Below are 18,108 nucleotides of genomic sequence, written 5' to 3' on the forward strand. Positions count from 1 at the left end.
AGAGAGAGCCGGCTCCCAGTTTTTCCCTTTCGCTGCTTAGCTCTCACAGTGCTCAGCCCCAGCTCTGCTCACAGCAGAACTTTGTTTTGATTGGTCAGCATGGCGGCCATGCGGCCAATCACATGTGAGGATATAGGATATAGGTGATGGAGGGAAGGCTGTGTATCATGGCTGTGTATCATGGCTTCATCTGTTCCTTCTGAGAGAGTCTTCTCGAAGACAGGGCAAATACTCACTGAGAGGAGAAATCAGATCAGCCCATCCAAGCTGAGTGATCTGATTTATCTCAATGCCAACCTGAGGACATTAATAATGTTTGCTCCAGGTTGGTTCTGGTTCTGTTTGCTTGAGTGTGTTCTGGTTCTGTTTGCTTGAGTTTGGTTCTGTTTCTGTTTGCTTGAGTTTGGTTCTGGTTCTGTTTGCTTGAGTTTGTTTCTGTTTGCTTGAGTTTGGTTCTGGTTCTGTTTGCTTGAGTTTGGTTCTGGTTCTGCTTGATTGAGTTTGGTTCTGGTTCTGTTTGCTTGAATTTGGTTCTGGTTCTGGTTCTGCTTGCTTGAGTTTGGTTCTGGTTCTGTTTGCTTGAGTTTGGTTCTGGTTCTGTATGCTTGAGTTTGGTTCTGGTTTTGTTTGCTTTAGTTTGGTTCTTGCTCTGTTTGCTTGAGTTTGGTTCTGGCTCTGTTTGCTTGAGTTTGGTTCTGGTTCTGCTTGATCGAGTTTGGTTCTGGTTTTGTTTGCTTGAGTTTGGTTCTGGTTCTGGTTCTGTTTGCTTGAGTTTGGTTCTGGTTCTGGTTCTGTTTGCTTGAGTTTGGTTCTGGTTTTGTTTGCTTGAGTTTGGTTCTGGTTCTGCTTGATTGAGTTTGGTTCTGGTTCTGTTTGCTTGAATTTGGTTCTGGTTCTGGTTCTGCTTGCTTGAGTTTGGTTCTGGTTCTGTTTGCTTGAGTTTGGTTCTGGTTCTGTTTGCTTGAGTTTGGTTCTGGTTTTGTTTGCTTTAGTTTGGTTCTGGCTCTGTTTGCTTGAGTTTGGTTCTGGCTCTGTTTTCTTGAGTTTGGTTCTGGTTCTGCTTGATTGAGTTTGGTTCTGGTTTTGTTTGCTTGAGTTTGGTTCTGGTTCTGGTTTTGTTTGCTTGAGTTTGGTTCTGGTTCTGGGTCTGTTTGCTTGAGTTTGGTTCTGGTTTTGTTTGCTTGAGTTTGGTTCTGGTTCTATTCTGTGGATACATTTGCAGTTTTTTGTTTATTTGTGAAATAAAAAAGTTTGATTAAAATACTAAACAAAAGTTAGAAGTATAGGTCAAAAACTCTGTCTCTCCCATTCATTTCAATGGGGCTGAGGTCAAACTTTAAAAAATAGATACAGATTGTACGAATGTTTCTCACATCCGTATGCTGTGGTGATATGTAGTTATTATTTGACTGTTTTGTGTTCCTCTTTTTTCTGAAAAATTTATTTTTGTTAGTTATTAGAGGTTAAAAATCGGGGTTTTACATCCGGGTTTGCTTTGATTGACAGCTGGGAGAAACTCTGTAGGACCTCGGGATGCTACGCTGTAGGGCGGAACTTGTTACCGTGGAAATACACAAATTCCCTACTGCGCAGACAGTCTATGACTGAATCATAGACTGTATAAAATATGGACATAGTATTCGGGACGTCACCCATCTGTTCCTGAGAGCTGTTTTGAAGCCAATAGACGGCAGCAGCCATATTGGAAATGCAGAACTCAACCAGGCAGAGCGTGACGTAGTGTGGGCCTCCTAGCCAATAGCTATGTGTTCCTGACTGGGAGTAATGTCAGTCATGTCCTTATTTGGGCAAAACTCAGAATCTTAATATCTTCTGAACCGTCACGTTAGAAAAAAATTCACCCCCAGTAAAGTGTGTGCTGATAGATAGATTAGCTTCGTAGGGCCAAGCCATTTTTTGGACCAGGCTGTAAACATGTTTATTAATGCTGCAAAGATCGTCTTTTTCCCGTTCATGTCTAAGTGGTTTCCCGTGTTTCTGCAGCCAGCCTCAAGCGGATTCTTGATGAATTGCAGTTTATAACACTTCCGCATGGGCTTCATCATTTGAGACTGGAGGTTGCCGCTTGGACTGAACACTCTTCTGTCTCTCTTCTCTTCTGTCCCTTTTAAATGTTCCTTGTGTGTCTCACACAAGCACCGGCCAGAGAGCTTTCCCTAGGCTGTGGAACTCTCTGCCTCTGGACATCAGAACGGCGAGCTCTCTGGGTGTTTTTAAAAGTAAACTTAAGACTTACCTTTTTAATCTAGCTTAGTAGTAGTTTATTTTAGCCCTGGACTGCATTATTATTATTTATATATATATATATTTTATTTTTTTTATCATTTTAATCATTATTATCTTAACCATTGTTTTAACATGTATTCATTTATCTTATTTATTTCTTGTGTTCATCTGATCTTGTTAACTCTACCTTATTTTTAAATTTTCTTTCCACTCTTACTTATTTTATTAATTTTACAGTATTGATTTTCTTTTCTTTTTTAAGTATTTCTTTTTTTAATCATGCCTTTTATAATTTTACCATTGCTGTTGTTTTCTGACTGTCTGTTACTCTGTGAAGCACTTTGCGCTGCATGTTTTTGTGTATGAAAGGTGCTATATAAATAAAATTGAGTTGAGTTGAGTTGAGTATATAAACAAATATACATGAATTCTGTTGGCTGTTCAAATACACTTAATATGTGTTTACTGCTTGTTTGTTAAAGATAGAACCAAAAGTTGTCTTTATTTTGAAATGTACAAGGTCACCCGGTTTTATTTTGAAAGTTCTAACCGGAAGTCGCTGTATCCACTGGAGACTTGACCGCGAAGAGGAAGAAGGGTCTGTTCACAGATTTCACCGCTTTACTGGATTGTTTATGTCTCGAGTCGACAATATCGAGGAAGTTGAAGAGGTAGCTCGAGGTTTTAAACTCACATTTCACTCACACGGAGTTTTATTAACACGTAAACTCCTCTGACAACACTGAGGCTAACCTGCATCGTTAGCTGCTAGCTAGCTCCGCTAACAACTTTTCATTCATTACTGCACTTTTCTTTGTTGCTAGCTAACGGACAGCTTCACTCACAACATTAGCCGGGCTGTTGTTACTGACTCTGTTGTTGCTTGTCTCATGTTTAAAGGGTGTGTTTTGTGCCACAGCGACACGCTTACAAATGCAAACCCGCTAAATGAGCAGGGAAGTGAGTTTATAGCGATTAGTTGACAGCTTGGAAGATTAGCTAGCATCATTTCTAAGAAGCTGTCTTTACTGCAACACCACAAGAGTGCGAGGGAAACATCAGCTGCAGCACCAATAAACCTCATTATAAACCTCTATTTATACACTACGTAGTTACATACTACATACTATATGTCATTTATGCCTCTATGTTGAATTTTAGAAGCATTGTAATGGAGTTTGAGCAGAGAAGCTAACTATTTTAGCTGTTAGCTTGAGTTATTATTAGACTCAAATGTTGCAGAAGTGCATTCAGAACATAAATATTGTTCTCACTTGATGATTACACTCCCACTTGTGTCTTTCAGATGTCTGTGCGACTTGTGTTTTGAGTCACATCTCAAGAGGAAGTCAACCACACAGATGCTCAAGTGCAGCAATTAAGGTAACAAGTGACACATCCAGTTTATCAGCTTGAAAATGTGGTACATTAATGTCATTCGCAAGAACATTAATGTGCATTAACACATGAACTTACCTTCAGTGCTGGCTGATTACACTGTCTGTGCAAACTGTAATGCATGCTACTCTTAGTCATAAAAACAAGAGTATTTTGGATTATACTCAACTCAGCTTTATTTATAAAGCACCTTTCATACATATAAACATGCAGCCCAAAGTGCTTCACAGAATAACAGAGAGACAGAAAACAACAGTAATGGTAAAATTATAAAAGGCATGATTATAAATAAAATAATACATTAAAATTAATGAAATAAGTAATAGTAGAAAGAAAAGTTAAAAATAACAGAGAGACAGATAACAACAGCAATGGTAAAATTATAAAAGGCATGATTATAAATAAAATAATACATTAAAATTAATGAAATAAGTAATAGTGGAAAGAAAAGTCAAAAATAAGGTAGCGTTAACAAGACCAGATGAATACAAGAAATAAATAGATAAATAAATAATTAAAAATAAGATAAATAAATGTTAAAGCAATGATTCAAATAATAATGATTCAAATAATAATACAAATAAATGACTCTAAATTAAAAGCTAGATTAAAAAGGTAAATCTTAAGTTTACTTTTAAAAACACCTGGATTATAACAACAATAAAGCAAAGATGTGTGACACAGTCTTATCATTTATTTAGTGTTTTTGCACGTGTGTGTGGGAAATAGTTAATCAAAGTAAAATGTTGGAATAAAGAAAAATATTTATTTATTTACATTAGGGCTGCTGAATAATATTATTTTTCTAATCCTGATTATTCCCAAACTCAATTGCGATCAATCATATTTTAAATTGCAAGTTTAAAATGTATATTATTATGTTAATATATCATTCTTTTTAAAATAGATTTAATTTATATATAAATGTTTGTTTATTTTTCTCTTTTTTTTTCTTTATCCTTTTTTCTTTCTTCATTATATAGATGGTAAGTAATGTAGAAATTGTGTGTCAAGCTGTGAAAAATCAAAAAACCTTAAATTTGAATTAGCTAATAAATAAATAAAGTAAGATAGACTTACACTATTATAAGAATAGAACTCAGTTAATCAGCTGTGTGCTTGAAAGCAAGTGGTATTTGAGACTTGGCGTACTCTGATGGTAACTCACTACTCATCGACAGTTAGTACAGATGACTTTGAAGCTGAACTTGTCATTTAAAGGACTCATCACACGTCCATTTCTGCGCAAGGAGGTATTTTTTCATGTGCCATCCACAATGATACTGGTGCATTAGTGCCTGATTTCCCACAGATGCCCCGAGGGTCATAATCAAGTATTATTATTGTGATAACTTTTACAGCTCTTTCAAACATGCATCTGAAATCAGACATCATTTAAGAACACAATTTTTGTCTCTGCAGCTCCTTGTCTCTTCCTCCAGCCGTGGATCGGTGGAGATGTTGGTGTCGATGATCAATGTGTAAGAAGGAAAGCACCTGTGCTGCACCCCACACTTCCTCATGGATTCCAGCAACGATGAAGCACTGGATATCATCATCACCAACGTGGTGGCAACCTTCAGGACCAGGTGCCACCTCAACCTGCGCACCATCGCCTTAGAGGGAATCAATGTCATCTATAAGCCGGAAGTGGGGGTAAGGAAGACTCCCAGGTGCACCTCCTGTTTTTTTCATGTACAGCTAAAAAATTGAACTTTTAACCCCCTTTTGTTTTGTAGAAAGTCCTGATGAAGCTTCGTAAACCCAAGATTACAGCCTCAATCTGGTCCTCAGGGAAAATAATCTGCACTGGAGCAACAAGGTAGACACTAAAGACGAAACACTCACACACACTGACACAAAACTGACTGTATTTCATAAATAAAGAAATGAAGTACGCAGAATAAATAGATATCCTGGTTTCCAAAGGATCATTAATGTTCTCTGGGGACAGACTCGTTGCCTGCGTGTGGCCTGAGCTGTCTGGCCTCATTATTTCCGGTGCAGTTCATTGCTTGAGCGAGATTTCCCAGCCATGATATGTCACACCTGACATTAGAGCTCACACAGTGATGACTTTGTTTGTTGGTACCATGAACCCACAGTTCCTCTTCTCTGTTCTGCTGCCGCTCACTCCTGCTCTCATCCTTTTGTTCAGTGAGGACGACGCTAAGATCGGGGCCCGGAGGTTAGCGCGCTGTCTGCAGAAACTGGGCTTTAAGGTGAGAGAATTCATGAGCTGTTGTCGGCATGCATGAAATGAGAAAAATGCACAATGTCAGATAACACTGTTTGATATTGCGATGATGATTTAACTTGAGGTAAACAAAGGAGTGTAGGAGTGCATATGAGCTATAACTCAGTTTCTGTGTTTTACTGCTGTTTGTCATGTTTTACACAATATCTGTGTTTGCAACATGTTCCTCAGGAACCTAAAATACATCCAAAATAGTTTCGTTTTCACTCAGTTGGCAGCAGATGATCTGAGGGTAGCTGATAGCTTGTCTTGCGTCATTTGACTGCATCAAAAGGCCATAAAATCCACCCAGTAGATGAAATTTACACACGCTGAGTGTACATAAATAAATTGTTATTTATTGCAGTGAAGTCAGGCTTTCTCATTGTGTTTATTGTGAACACTCGTGTGGAAGATAATGTTTTGAATGAGTTGTTGGCTTTTTCATAACATTTGCTGACTTACTGCGTTTAAAGTTGTACAGCTTTTGATCAAAACTCAGCTCTGTCTAGTATTTAGATATTACTATATTGAAAATCTTTGAGCACAGATGCATTTTAGTCATTGTTTTTACTGCAGGAGGTTGGGGTTCAGGTTACTTTATTTATACCTGTAGGTAGACTTGTCTTGCAGCAATAAGATGACATCTATATACAAAACAACATGAACATGAAACCACACAAAACTATCAGAATTGACCAACTATCAAAACTTGATATGAAAGTACTCCAGTTCCTCCACCCATAGTGTGGGTGTGGTTGTGATAATCACAGATCTCGACTTGATTAAAAGGCCTTAAATCAAGATGAAATAAACATACTCTATTAAACGTACTTTATTAATCCCCATGGGGGAAATTCAATTTTTCCACTAGTGTTATTTTTTTTTGGTCATGCTACACGCACAGTTTGGTGTATAGACATACAGTTTTTAATGCACAAACATACAGTGGACATGCACTCAGGGAGAAGTCAGAGTGAGGATGCTGCCCTAAACCAGCGCAACCCGAGCAGTTGGGGGTTTGGTGCCTTGCACAAGGGCACCTTGGCAGTGCCTAGGCAAGTGAACCAGCACCTCTCCAGCCACCAGTCCACTTGCCAAACTTCGTCCATACTGGGACTCGAATCGGCGAACCTCCGGTTCCCAAGCCAAGCCCCTATGGACTGAACTACTGCCGCCCCACCTGTTGATTTAAGATGAGTGTTTACAGCCCCCGGCCTTATTGTCGCAGTTTTATCCAATCTGCCTCACCACTGGCTGATAAGTCATACAGTTATGCAAGGCAAGTTTATTTATGTAACACATTTTTAGCAACAGGGAAGTTCAAGGTGCTTCACACAAGACATAAAGGATTATTACAAAGATCAGGAAAGACACATTAAGAGAACACATTTAAAAAAAACATTAAAACAAAAAAATCAACATCAAGGGATGCCATGTTTGAATTTCAACTTTTCTAAAAGAAACAGATACACTCGAGAAAAACAGTCAGAATTGAGCATAATTAATGTAACACAGCTCAACACAGGATCACATTGTTTGTGCATAATCAACATCAAACAGGTTTTCTGATTGTAGCTAAGGTTAGCAGATCTAGCACCACCAGCCTTCAGCATGCATTGATCCAGTCGAGTGGTTATAAGTCAGTTCAACCAGACACAGCCTGCATACGATTATAACTCCACTTTCTAGGTCAAAATATTACCAAACCAGACTGCTTTATGTTGCACAGCTGTAGCCCCATCTTGTGGCAGGTGGCTGCATTACAGCTTACAAAATCAAATCAAATCAAATCAGATGAATACCATACAATTCAAATCAAATCAAATAAATACCATAAAAATAAAATACAATTAAATCTGATAAATGACATTAAAATAAAATACTATAAAAAAGATAGAATAAAATATAAATAAAAATGATGCTAAAACAATAAATGTCGGCAAAATGAGCACAACCCCAAATTATGCCAAGAAGGGAAAGGTGTCAAAATAATTTTGATTTTAAGAAAACTCACTTTTTGCTCTATAAGACTGACTGATAAACCTGACAACATTTCTCACTTCTTGTTTGCTTTGGATGATCAACAACCTTTGTTTAAAGATGTATGAAGTAGATCACATGTAATAGCTGGAATAACCTTTAAATAGTACAAGGAGTACAAGTGGAGCCAGTATGTAGGTACACTTATACTATTGTTCCTATGAGGCATCCCTAAATGTACTTAAGTCTACAGTGATATGTGTTTGTGTGTGTTGTTTTTACAGGTGAGGTTTTCTGCCTTCAAAGTGGTGAACGTGCTGGCAGTGTGCTCCATGCCGTTTTCAATCCGCCTCATAGACTTCACCAAGAAAAACCGCCCGATCGCAAGGTAATAAAAACTGCCATAACTCTTACTCAGATCATCAGTATCATCTGCATCCTGCTGCATGTGAGCCGAGACCTGTTGAGGCAGATGTGTGTCTAACATGAGTCTGGTCCTGCTGGAGGTTTCTGCCTGTTAAAGGAAGTTTGTCCTTGCCACTGTAACTTGCTAAATGCTGCAAAGTGCTCTGCTCATGGTGGATTAAGATGAGATCAGACTGAGTCCTGTCTGTAAGAGGGGACTGGATCTTATCCTGTCTTGATGTTGGGTCTTTGTTAATAACAAAACATAGAGTACGGTCTAGTCCTGCTCTGTTTTAAAGAGTCTTCAGATAACATTTGTTGTGATTTGGTGCTATATAAATAAAGATTGATTGACAGAGGATGAAGTAAGAAGCTGGTAGAGAGAGTAGGAAATGACATGACAAGTTGGAGTTGAACCCAGGCTGAAGCCTCTGTACATGGGGCACATGGTTAAAACCACAAGGTGAAACAGTCGCCCTGTTGTTTCTCATCTTTGATTCAGTTTTACCTGAGACAAACTGATAACACATTAAGACAGCTGCAGAAAAACATTACAAGACCACTCCAGATTTGTCCTTAAACCAGCATCTTTACTTTCTTTGAAGCATTTCTATCCAGGGTCTACTGAATTTAAACACAGGCATACTTCTTCCAGTTAACAAGGTTCTAATTTTGCGATCACATGATGTGCGATTGAAATTAAAACGGAGATGCTTGACTATTAAGTCAAGAGTGGTTTAGTGTGAAAGAGTGTTTGACAACATGCTAAGATGCATGAAAGCTGTGACTAAAAATCAGCATTCTTGTACAGTAAATTACATTCTTTCCCCTTCTTTAGTTCAGCATTGTTTAAAATTGAATAGAAACTTTCCATTATTCAAGGTCTGAAATATACTGCATGTTTTATCTTAACATTTTAACTCAAACACAAACCACAGAACAACAGATTTTTGCAGTGGTCTGTTAGTTCCCTTCTGGAGATCCATGTAAACCTGCTGTCCCTCTACTCTCTGTAACTCAGTATTTGTGAGGACAGACTGCCCTCTAGTGGTGGAAACAGTCATTACTCCTCAGGTTAGCATGTGGCACTTCTATAAAGCAGAAACAGGATGTGTTTGGTGCTTCCTGATTGATGCATTTAAGTGACATCAAAGAGAGCACAGGTCTACAGTGTTCAGTGAGACAGCCTTTAAACATACATGTGTTATAACTTCAGTGTTCATTTGGTGATCATCTATTCTTCTGTGTTTGTCAGTTATGAACCAGAGCTCCATCCTGCGGCCACGTACAAGATCAAAACTATCAAGGCCACCATCCAGGTGTTCTCCACCGGCAGCATCACAGTTACAGGTACTTCACACGCCCATGTGTACACACACACACATACACACACACTCTGGCCTGTTTGACCCTCCTTTACGTACAGCTAGGGGGCACAACAGCTTAAAGGATTGAGGCCATGTTGACATAATGTTCTCTTATGGCCTGTTTTAACCAGGAAAGCGGTTTGTAAATAACCCAAATCCTGAAGGAATTTTTACTCTGGGTTAAATATTTTTCAAATGTCACGCTATAAGCCCGAGAACACGACCGGAGAACAGCTGAATTACTTTCTCTTTCTGTGTTGAAACAGTTTCTACTTTCCTATAATTCTCAGTTTGTGAGGCTTGTTGCTTTTTTTTTATGTCTTTATCACACTCAAAACTTGTTCCTTATGCTCACCCTCCACCCTCCACCCTCCACCCTCTACCCTCCACTCTCGCCGGTCAGGACCAAATGTGCAGAATGTGGCCACAGCTGTGGAGCAGGTCTACCCACTACTGTTCGAGTGTCAGAAACCCCTCTGCAAATGAAACGAAAGGTCAAAGACTAAAGACGTGAAGGAAAGGAGACGAGGAAGCACCTTTTTCTTGGATTTTATTTGCTTGATTTTGGCACTCCAAGGCGACAGACACAAACAGAATCAAGTGACTGGGTATCTACTGGATTTTTTGCAAAAATTCTCATCCACCCTGCTCAGACTGAAAACGTCCCTCTTATAAAACGTCCACGGGGGGTTGTGGATTCTGCGGCCCTTGAGACTTCAACAGCCTCGGCAGGTTCGCCTGTGAGACTTTGAAGGAAAAACTGGCTCCTCGGAACCAGACTTGCACTGAAGGCTGCAGGAGTGATCCCCCCTCTGGATGTATTTGCATGGACGCTGAAAGACACGTTCTTCAAGAATCGTAACATTTTAACGCTTTGTGGTGTCGAACATGTCGAGGAGTCTGTTTGTTAACACCGGGCCGCCTCACCTTTAACCTTACTTACGCGATAACAAAACGTCCCATTTGCCGATTTCTCTTGAAGAGTCTCTGTCCACGGCTTGTTTATAGATGTTAAAGCATATCCAAGGCGTTAAATGTTCTGAATACTCCTGCCCAAACAGCAGTTCAACCACAGACCGAGTCCCAAGACCGTTACAGAGAGGAACAGCTGGTCTCCATGCAGGACGCACATCTGCTCACAAACTGCTTTAACATCCAATTTTAAATAATGTTTCCACATTTTTATACTTTTCATGGTTGTCAGTTCGCTATAAATCCCAGTGTCTTTCTGGTTGTGCACACAATGAGCGACTTTAAAGATGGTCACGAGTCTGAAACATAACTTGAAAATGTTTCATCAGGGTTCAAGTGAGCTGCTTATCTGTTTTAGATAAGGAACAGAGCCAGATTGATTTTAAATGTTTGAAATGTGAAGAAAACATCTGAAGGGTTCAGGTACATTGTGTTTTTAGACATAAAGCCCCACTTACTGCTGTCACTTGTTCGTCCCAGGCTATAGTGGCACTAAGTTAAAGCTTCAAAGCTGACAAGCAGAGACCTGTCTTTTTAAAATCGCTGTACAAAACATGAGTAGAAACTTTAACACCATTGAGGTCATGGCAACAAAAGCTGTGCAGCAGTGATCACCGTCACGTGGAGAGGTTCGAGGATACATTTATACACGTTTTTAATGCAATTTTAGGACCATGATAAGTGCTTACAACAAACCATCTGTGGATATAAAAAGAAAAACACACACAACGGCAGAGTCTGTGTTTTTATATGGGAACCTACTGATTAGCAGCATATTTCTTTGTATATAGTGAAAGCAGCAAAGATGGAAACGTGTCTCAAGAATGTGGGATGGGCTGTCGGATGATTTGTGACACTTGTTCAAAATTTTGTATTTTGTAAAAAAATAAAGGTCAATACTGAAAAAGACCAACAGGACCACTGCTCGGCGTGTTCACTCTGTGTCAGATTGTTTCTTGTTGTGTGTGCGACTGTGTGTGTCCTGAATGCAGGTGAATGTTCAAATGCAAAACTATATAGCGTATGTGTTAAAGTACAGCTTTAAAAGATCCACTATCTGGACTGTTATCCCATTATGGGTCCCGGGGTGCTTGAGCCAACCCCAGCTACACGCTAGATTTTTATGAAACTTGGAGGGAAAGTGAAGCATGAGCCAAGGATGAATCCATTGAATTTGGATATTTATCCTCCCATTTATTGCTGTATCGTAACAGCCTCTGACCAAACTTCCTTTGGGGCTTTGATTAATCCACTTGTTGTTCACAATGTTACAATGTTACAATGTTCAGTCCCTCCAGGAAGTTGCGATTTCGCGATCGCAACTATCAACGCAAATTCAACCAATCAGCGCGATTTTTTCGCGGCCTTGCAATTTTATACAATCACCGCAACTTTCCCGCAACTTTGACCAATTACCTTAACCTCAGCCCTTGTACGTCATCAGTTTTGTCATCAATTTCACTTCCTAGGAACGTAAACATAAGTCCTCACTTCATCGGCACTTTTCAACAACAAAACACGCACAGAGAACGGGTGAAAAGAGAGGACAGCAGGCAGGACAAGTGATGATGACAACGTTATTATTTATAGATTGAGGGGCTCAGTGTTCGCTTGGTCTCTACCTGCAGCAGGTGTGCTTTATGAACCAGCTCTCCTCACCTCCATGCATCTGTCTCATCTTCATTGATGATTTTTACCCCAGGTGTGCGTTAATGACAGAGACACACCCGGGGGACGTCTGTTTACTGTTTGAGGTTTGACGTTGTTGCCGCTCTCACCGTAAGAAGCTCCGCGTCTACAGCTTTATTTAATCCAGTTTGGTGATACATCAGACAGCTTTAGTAAGTTTTGATCAACTCCAAGTCATCAAAGATGCAGATTCACTTCAGAGTGCGTGAACTGCCTGTGAACTGCCTGTCAAGTGCCTCTGTCACTGCGAGGTGCATTCAGGGACCGTCGTAAATGTGCAATACAGCCCTTTCATGGCATTTTTCTGTGAATCAAGAGAATCAAAATACAGTCAGTGGCCACATCAAGAATGTTTTCTAAAAATAACTGTCATTTAGCATATTTACTTGCCCCTGAGATGTTATTGGGGGGGAAAAAAGCAAAAAAAAAAAGAAAAAATCGCAACTTTCACCGCAATTTTTTCAAAAAGCTGTTGCAAATTCAGGCTATTTGGGCCGCAACAATCACAAAAAAATCCCGCGAAATCCTGGAGGTACTGAATGTTACAATGTCATTTAGCAGACGCTTTTATCCAAAGCGACGTACATACGAGAACAAGAACAACACAAGCAAAGATCTAGACAAGAGGAAACAAGATCAGTAAGAGTAACAAAGTGCTTCAAGTCCATTTGGGTGCAGGTACTGCCAAGCAGTGTAAAGGCAATGCACAAAAGTAAGTAAGGATTTTTTTTTTTTCTTTCTCCAAAATAAGGAACATCTAATTTAAGACCTTCCATTATCATCAGCAACAATTAACATCACCACAATAATGACCAACGTACCAAGTGCTCGGTCACTCAAGAGCTGAACACAGATTCCCAGAGTAGAGCAGGACAGTGCGAGTCAATTGTAGCTGGAAGACATGATCTGCCACTGGGGACAACAGTGGAGAACAGTCTAGCTAAGTGCATAGTGCTTCCTAAAGAGCTGGGTCTTTAGCTGTCTTTTGAAAGTAGAGAGGGACTCTGCAGATCGAATGGAGTTGGACAATTCATTCCACCATTTAGGGGCAACCGAGGAGAAGAGTCGAGCTAGTGATTTTGAGGCCTTGTGTGCTTGAAGCACTAGGCGCTTTTCAGAGGCTGAACGTAGCAGGCGAGAAGGGCAGTAGACCTGGATGAGGGGTTCCAGGTAAACTGGAGCGGTTTTGGTTACTGCTTTGTAAGTCATGATTAGAGTTTTGTATCTGATGCGAGCTGCAACTGGAAGCCAGTGTAGCGAAATGAGCAGGGGAGTGACATGTTCAGAAGGCTGTTCTTCTCATCATTTAGCTTTTTATTTTTGTACCTGGCAGGATCCAATTCATGTAGACAGACTCCCCTCTTCTGTCATCTCTCTTCTATCTTTGTCTCCCTCAGTGCTGCTCTCCCTCTCTTGTCCCGGTGAGTCTGCTTCACTCTTTCCCTCAGCCTCCTTTTCTGTGTCTCTCTGCTGTTGATCTGCGTTATCAACACTTCTGCCTCCACGCTGTTCTCTTTCCGTTCCTTCATCCACTGTCTGTCCCTGTCTGTCCTCACTTGTCTCTCCTGCTAAATTGTAAGGAGGATCATGGTTAAATAAAATACACCTCCTTCATATCAACATTGAGACACATTTAAATCTTTTAAATACTAAATAGTGACAGCACAAGAGTAAAAGTAAAATGTAGGTTATACAATGATCCTATTACTCTTACAGTTGGTATGTTGTTATATTTAGGCTATAGCCTATAAGTTCCATTATTATTGCCACAGAAAACGTCTATGGTCATTACATTGTTTGAACTGGATGAGGACAGTATTGTTTGTTTAACATCAGTGTGTGTGTACAGTATATGGTACAAGGATAATCCTGTCCTGGGTGGGGGAACTGAGGGCAGCACTTGACTTCTCACTCAGCACTCTTCTTATTTTGTATCCCCCTATCATCCTCTTCCTGTCCCATTGGAAATGTAACCAGGAACTTTTATTGCGTGGCTGTTGTAGAGGTCTGTACATCAGAAATTGGTACAAATCTAGCAGATTTTTGAGGCAGCCCGCCCACAAACCACTGAGATGACCAAAGATCGTAGAGTTACCAGAGGATGATCTACCACACAGGGATTAAAGGTGACATATGCAAACTCGACTTTTTAATGGTTCCATACTTTAAATATGTTTCCCTGGCATGTCTACAAACCCCGTGAGAATGAAAAAAATCCATTCTGCCCCTGTTTTGATTTCTACACCTTTCTGTAAATGTGTGTGAAACGAGCCGTTTCAGACTTCCGTGTTTTTGTTACGTCACAACAATATCCGGTCTGTCACGGAGTCAGAGCTCGGAGCTTGTTCAGCCCATAGACTGTATAAAATAATACTGAACCCTTCCTCCGTTTTTCTTTACCTGCACAAATGTGTGCTAACAAGGAGCTTAGGAGGGAGGCATGCTAGTTGTAGGCTGTCTTAATAAACACAAAGGTCGGTTTTACTCCCCACGTCTGCAGATTTGAAGATCTAGTGGGTGATTTTTATTTTTCATGGAAAAGTGCTAGCGCTAGTTAGCATAGCCACATAGCTACATGTCGTAGCTGTAGCTGTAGCTGTGTACTAAGACACACGTCGACATACTGACAAATAAAACAACAAGTAACACAGAATCTGTGACCAATCCTTCAGAAAGGTCCCGCTGCCTTTCTGGCAGAGGTCGCTTTTACTCCCCACGTCTGCAGATTTGAAGATCTAGTGGATGATTTTTATTAATCATGGATAAGTGCTAGCACTAATTAGCATAGCCACATAGCTACATGTCGTAGCTGTAGCTGTGTACCAAGACACGTCGACATACTGACAAATAAAACAACAAGAAACACTAAATTTGTGACCAATCCTTCAGAAAGGTCCTGCTGCAGGCGCCTCTCCGTCAGGATCAGATTCTGGATCAGATTTAGAGGGTTGAAGTAACGCAGGTCTGTGAGCAGCCGTGTATATTCAGCCAACATGTAAACATTAGATTAACGTGCCGGAGAGCTGAGGCCACATCCACTTCCTGAGGGGGCGTGGTCAGAGAGAAAACAAAGTGTTCTGAGGAGGACTGAAGAAGAGGGCTTTTCAGGCATGCCAAAATCTGATTTCAAAGTGTTTTTTTGAGCATAAACTTTAAAGACATGTTTTGGGGACCTCTTAGACCAATATATATTGATAAAAAAAGTGTGATATGTCACCTTTAAAGGCGCAAATGATGTCCTACACAAAGTATATTTGCAGTCAGTTATATCACCTTCTTTTTGTCACTTGAAAAAAATACAGTGGACATGACATTGGTGTCCTCAATGGTAGTTACGGCCCTGCCCACTTTGTGTCAAAAAGAATTGAAATATCACAGAAGTACTTCAAGTTTAAGCTACCACCCACAAGTTAATAGAGAGAAGAATAGAATAGAATGTACTTTATTCATCCCTGAAGGTGGAAATTCAGGTGTCTGGCAGATCAAATTATAAAAATCACATAAAACATAAAACAAGTTATTCAGGTGTCTGTCAGCTCTTCTCCTATTGGCTAGAGCAGTGGTGTCCAAATTTTTTTTAAGGAGGGCCACATTTGATGTAGTCAGAATCGCTCAGGGCCATTGGCTCCTACTGAGACTTAGGAATCATAAAAGTTATATTTGAAATCTCTATTTAACAACAATTATTTTACATTTTTTCTCAATAAATCGGTAGTCCTCAGTTCTCCACAAAACACGTAAACATAAGCAAACTTTATCTTCTTCTGGAGGAAAATGTTTTTCATTAGGGTCAGGCAATGTTGGAAAAATATTGTATCATTGTTTTTCTATTCAATTTAAGAACTAAATAATTCTTGTCCTGCATTCTGAACTACTTTCATGCACCAAATTTTGCCTTTTCTGCACAACTTTATAATTTTGATCTTGTCTTGTGTCCTCTTTTGTGTCTTCTGAACTTTTAGTGTTCATCAAGAACATTTTCACATCATGATAAGAACATTAATTTGAAAAACCTGTCAACTTTAAGAGTTCCTGTGTTTCCTCCTAATTATATTCTGGCAGAGTATCCAGAGCTTTGGCTTTATAAAAGTAGTCCATATGAAGCTTTTTAAGATGCTTCTGGATTGACTTTAGTTTTGTTTGTGCGCTTGAAAGAAACTGCAAATGTACAGATGATTCAGAATGTGATTAATATCTGTGCTATAAATAACACATTTTAAGATGGAAGCTTGGGGCCATACTTAAATGGACCTTGGGCCACGATTGGCCCCCGGGCAGTACTTTGGACATGCCTGGGCTAGAGAGTTCTGAAGCCTAATGGCTGCAGGGATGAATGATTTTCTGTATCTCTCAGTCCTGCAGCGCAGAGAGATGAGCCGTCCACTGCTTCTGTTTCTCTGGCCCTCAAAGAAGTTGTGAAGTGGATGATCTGTGTAATTTAGAATTGCCTCTAGCTTCTTCTGTGTGCATCTCTCCAACACAGCCCCCAGTAAGTCCAACCTGGTTCCAATCACTAGTTTGTCCAGTTGCCTCTCATCCTTGTGTTTTATAATGCTTCCCCAGCAGACTGCAGCAAAGAATAACACACTTGCCACCACAGACTGATAAAACATCTGCAGCATCTCTCTGCAGATGTCTAAGGATCTGTGCCTCCTTAAAAAAAAGACAGCTCTGCCCCTTCCTGGAGAGTGCATCTGTTTTAAGGGACCAGTCCAACTTGTTGTCCAGGTGTACACCTAGATATTTGTAGGTTAGCCCCACCTCAGTGTCCTACCCATCAAATGTTAACTAGCTGATGGCAGAGCCTGGATCTTTAGAAATCTGCTATCATTTGCTTTGAGGAGAGTTAAGAGCGTTGATTGAGAGTTAAGTATACAGGTGCAGCGAATCAGAGTGATTTCAGTGAGAACCACATCCTGAAAGCCAGCAGAGCACCATTTCTAAGTGTGCAAATCCTCACAGACGTGTGGATAAAACTAAACGAAGAAGTGAACAACAGGGCAAACATCGAGAGAAAGACAACCAACCATTCACGCACACACTCACACCTACGGGCAATGTAGCGTGACCAATTAGCCTGGTGAGCATGTTTTTTGGACTGTGAGAGGAAGCCAGAGCCCCTGCCCGACCGGTGACTCAAACCAGGAAAGCTCTCACTGTGAGGCAACAGCTCTACCCACTGCACCACTTTAAAAGTGTGCAACTAAAATCAGAAACACGTCTTGTGATTTGCAAATCATCACACCTCTTATTCAATGATTAAACCACATTTTTATTGGAGTGTTTTGGGCCATTCTGCATTCATTGATAACACACCTTAAGAGAGACAGGGAATGTAGGGAGCAGAGAGAGGAGGACATGCAACAACGGGTCAAGGCTGGGAGTCAAACCAGCGACCTCTGCAACAAGGACTTCATCCTCTGTAAATGAGACACACGCTTAAATCACTAACCGGTGCCCCTTAAGTACAATTTTAAGCGCCACTGAGCGTGACAAGAACACACTCACTTCTTTCATGTCTGTGATCCTAAAACAGGTCATGTTTTATTACCGACCACATCACTACAAGGTGTTAACGCATGAGTGTTCTTTGTTCTGGGTGCTTGTTGAGGATTCAGAAGTTGTTGCAGCTAATAACTCATAATTATTATTTCCTCATAACATAACAAGAAAGAGACACCGAGGCTCTTCATAAGAGAGGCATTACTGGCAGGACTGGTTTGACCTTGTTGGTGTCATTATGTAACACGAAAGAGGGGAAGGCACATTAAGAATGTCATGCTTTACAAGTTAATTTGCAATCTAGCAGAC

The 18,108-nt window shown here is 40.2% G+C and overlaps 1 protein-coding gene across 1 annotated transcript; it reads left to right on the forward strand.

Moving 5' to 3' along the window:
• The first annotated feature begins 2,787 nt into the window (after nt 1-2,787).
• Nucleotides 2,788-11,526, forward strand: tbpl1 (TBP-like 1). Its single transcript, XM_034699729.1, has 8 exons — nt 2,788-2,918; nt 3,554-3,630; nt 5,068-5,301; nt 5,385-5,467; nt 5,804-5,867; nt 8,149-8,252; nt 9,525-9,619; nt 10,040-11,526. The coding sequence occupies exons 3-8, from the start codon at nt 5,167-5,169 to the stop codon at nt 10,120-10,122; spliced, it is 564 nt and encodes a 187-aa protein (XP_034555620.1). The 5' UTR covers nt 2,788-2,918; nt 3,554-3,630; nt 5,068-5,166; the 3' UTR covers nt 10,123-11,526.
• The last annotated feature ends 6,582 nt before the right edge of the window (nt 11,527-18,108 follow it).

This window comes from Notolabrus celidotus, chromosome 13 (assembly GCF_009762535.1).
Source record: "Notolabrus celidotus isolate fNotCel1 chromosome 13, fNotCel1.pri, whole genome shotgun sequence".
Taxonomy (NCBI): domain Eukaryota; kingdom Metazoa; phylum Chordata; class Actinopteri; order Labriformes; family Labridae; genus Notolabrus; species Notolabrus celidotus.

Excerpts from the sequence above, each read along its gene's own strand:
- tbpl1 (XM_034699729.1), top strand. The coding sequence starts at position 5,167 with ATGGATTCCAGCAACGATGAAGCACTGGATATCATCATCACCAACGTG. Across the intron at positions 8,253-9,524 it reads AAAAACCGCCCGATCGCAAG|TTATGAACCAGAGCTCCATC; the intron begins GTAATAAAAACT and ends TGTGTTTGTCAG. Across the intron at positions 9,620-10,039 it reads CGGCAGCATCACAGTTACAG|GACCAAATGTGCAGAATGTG; the intron begins GTACTTCACACG and ends CTCGCCGGTCAG.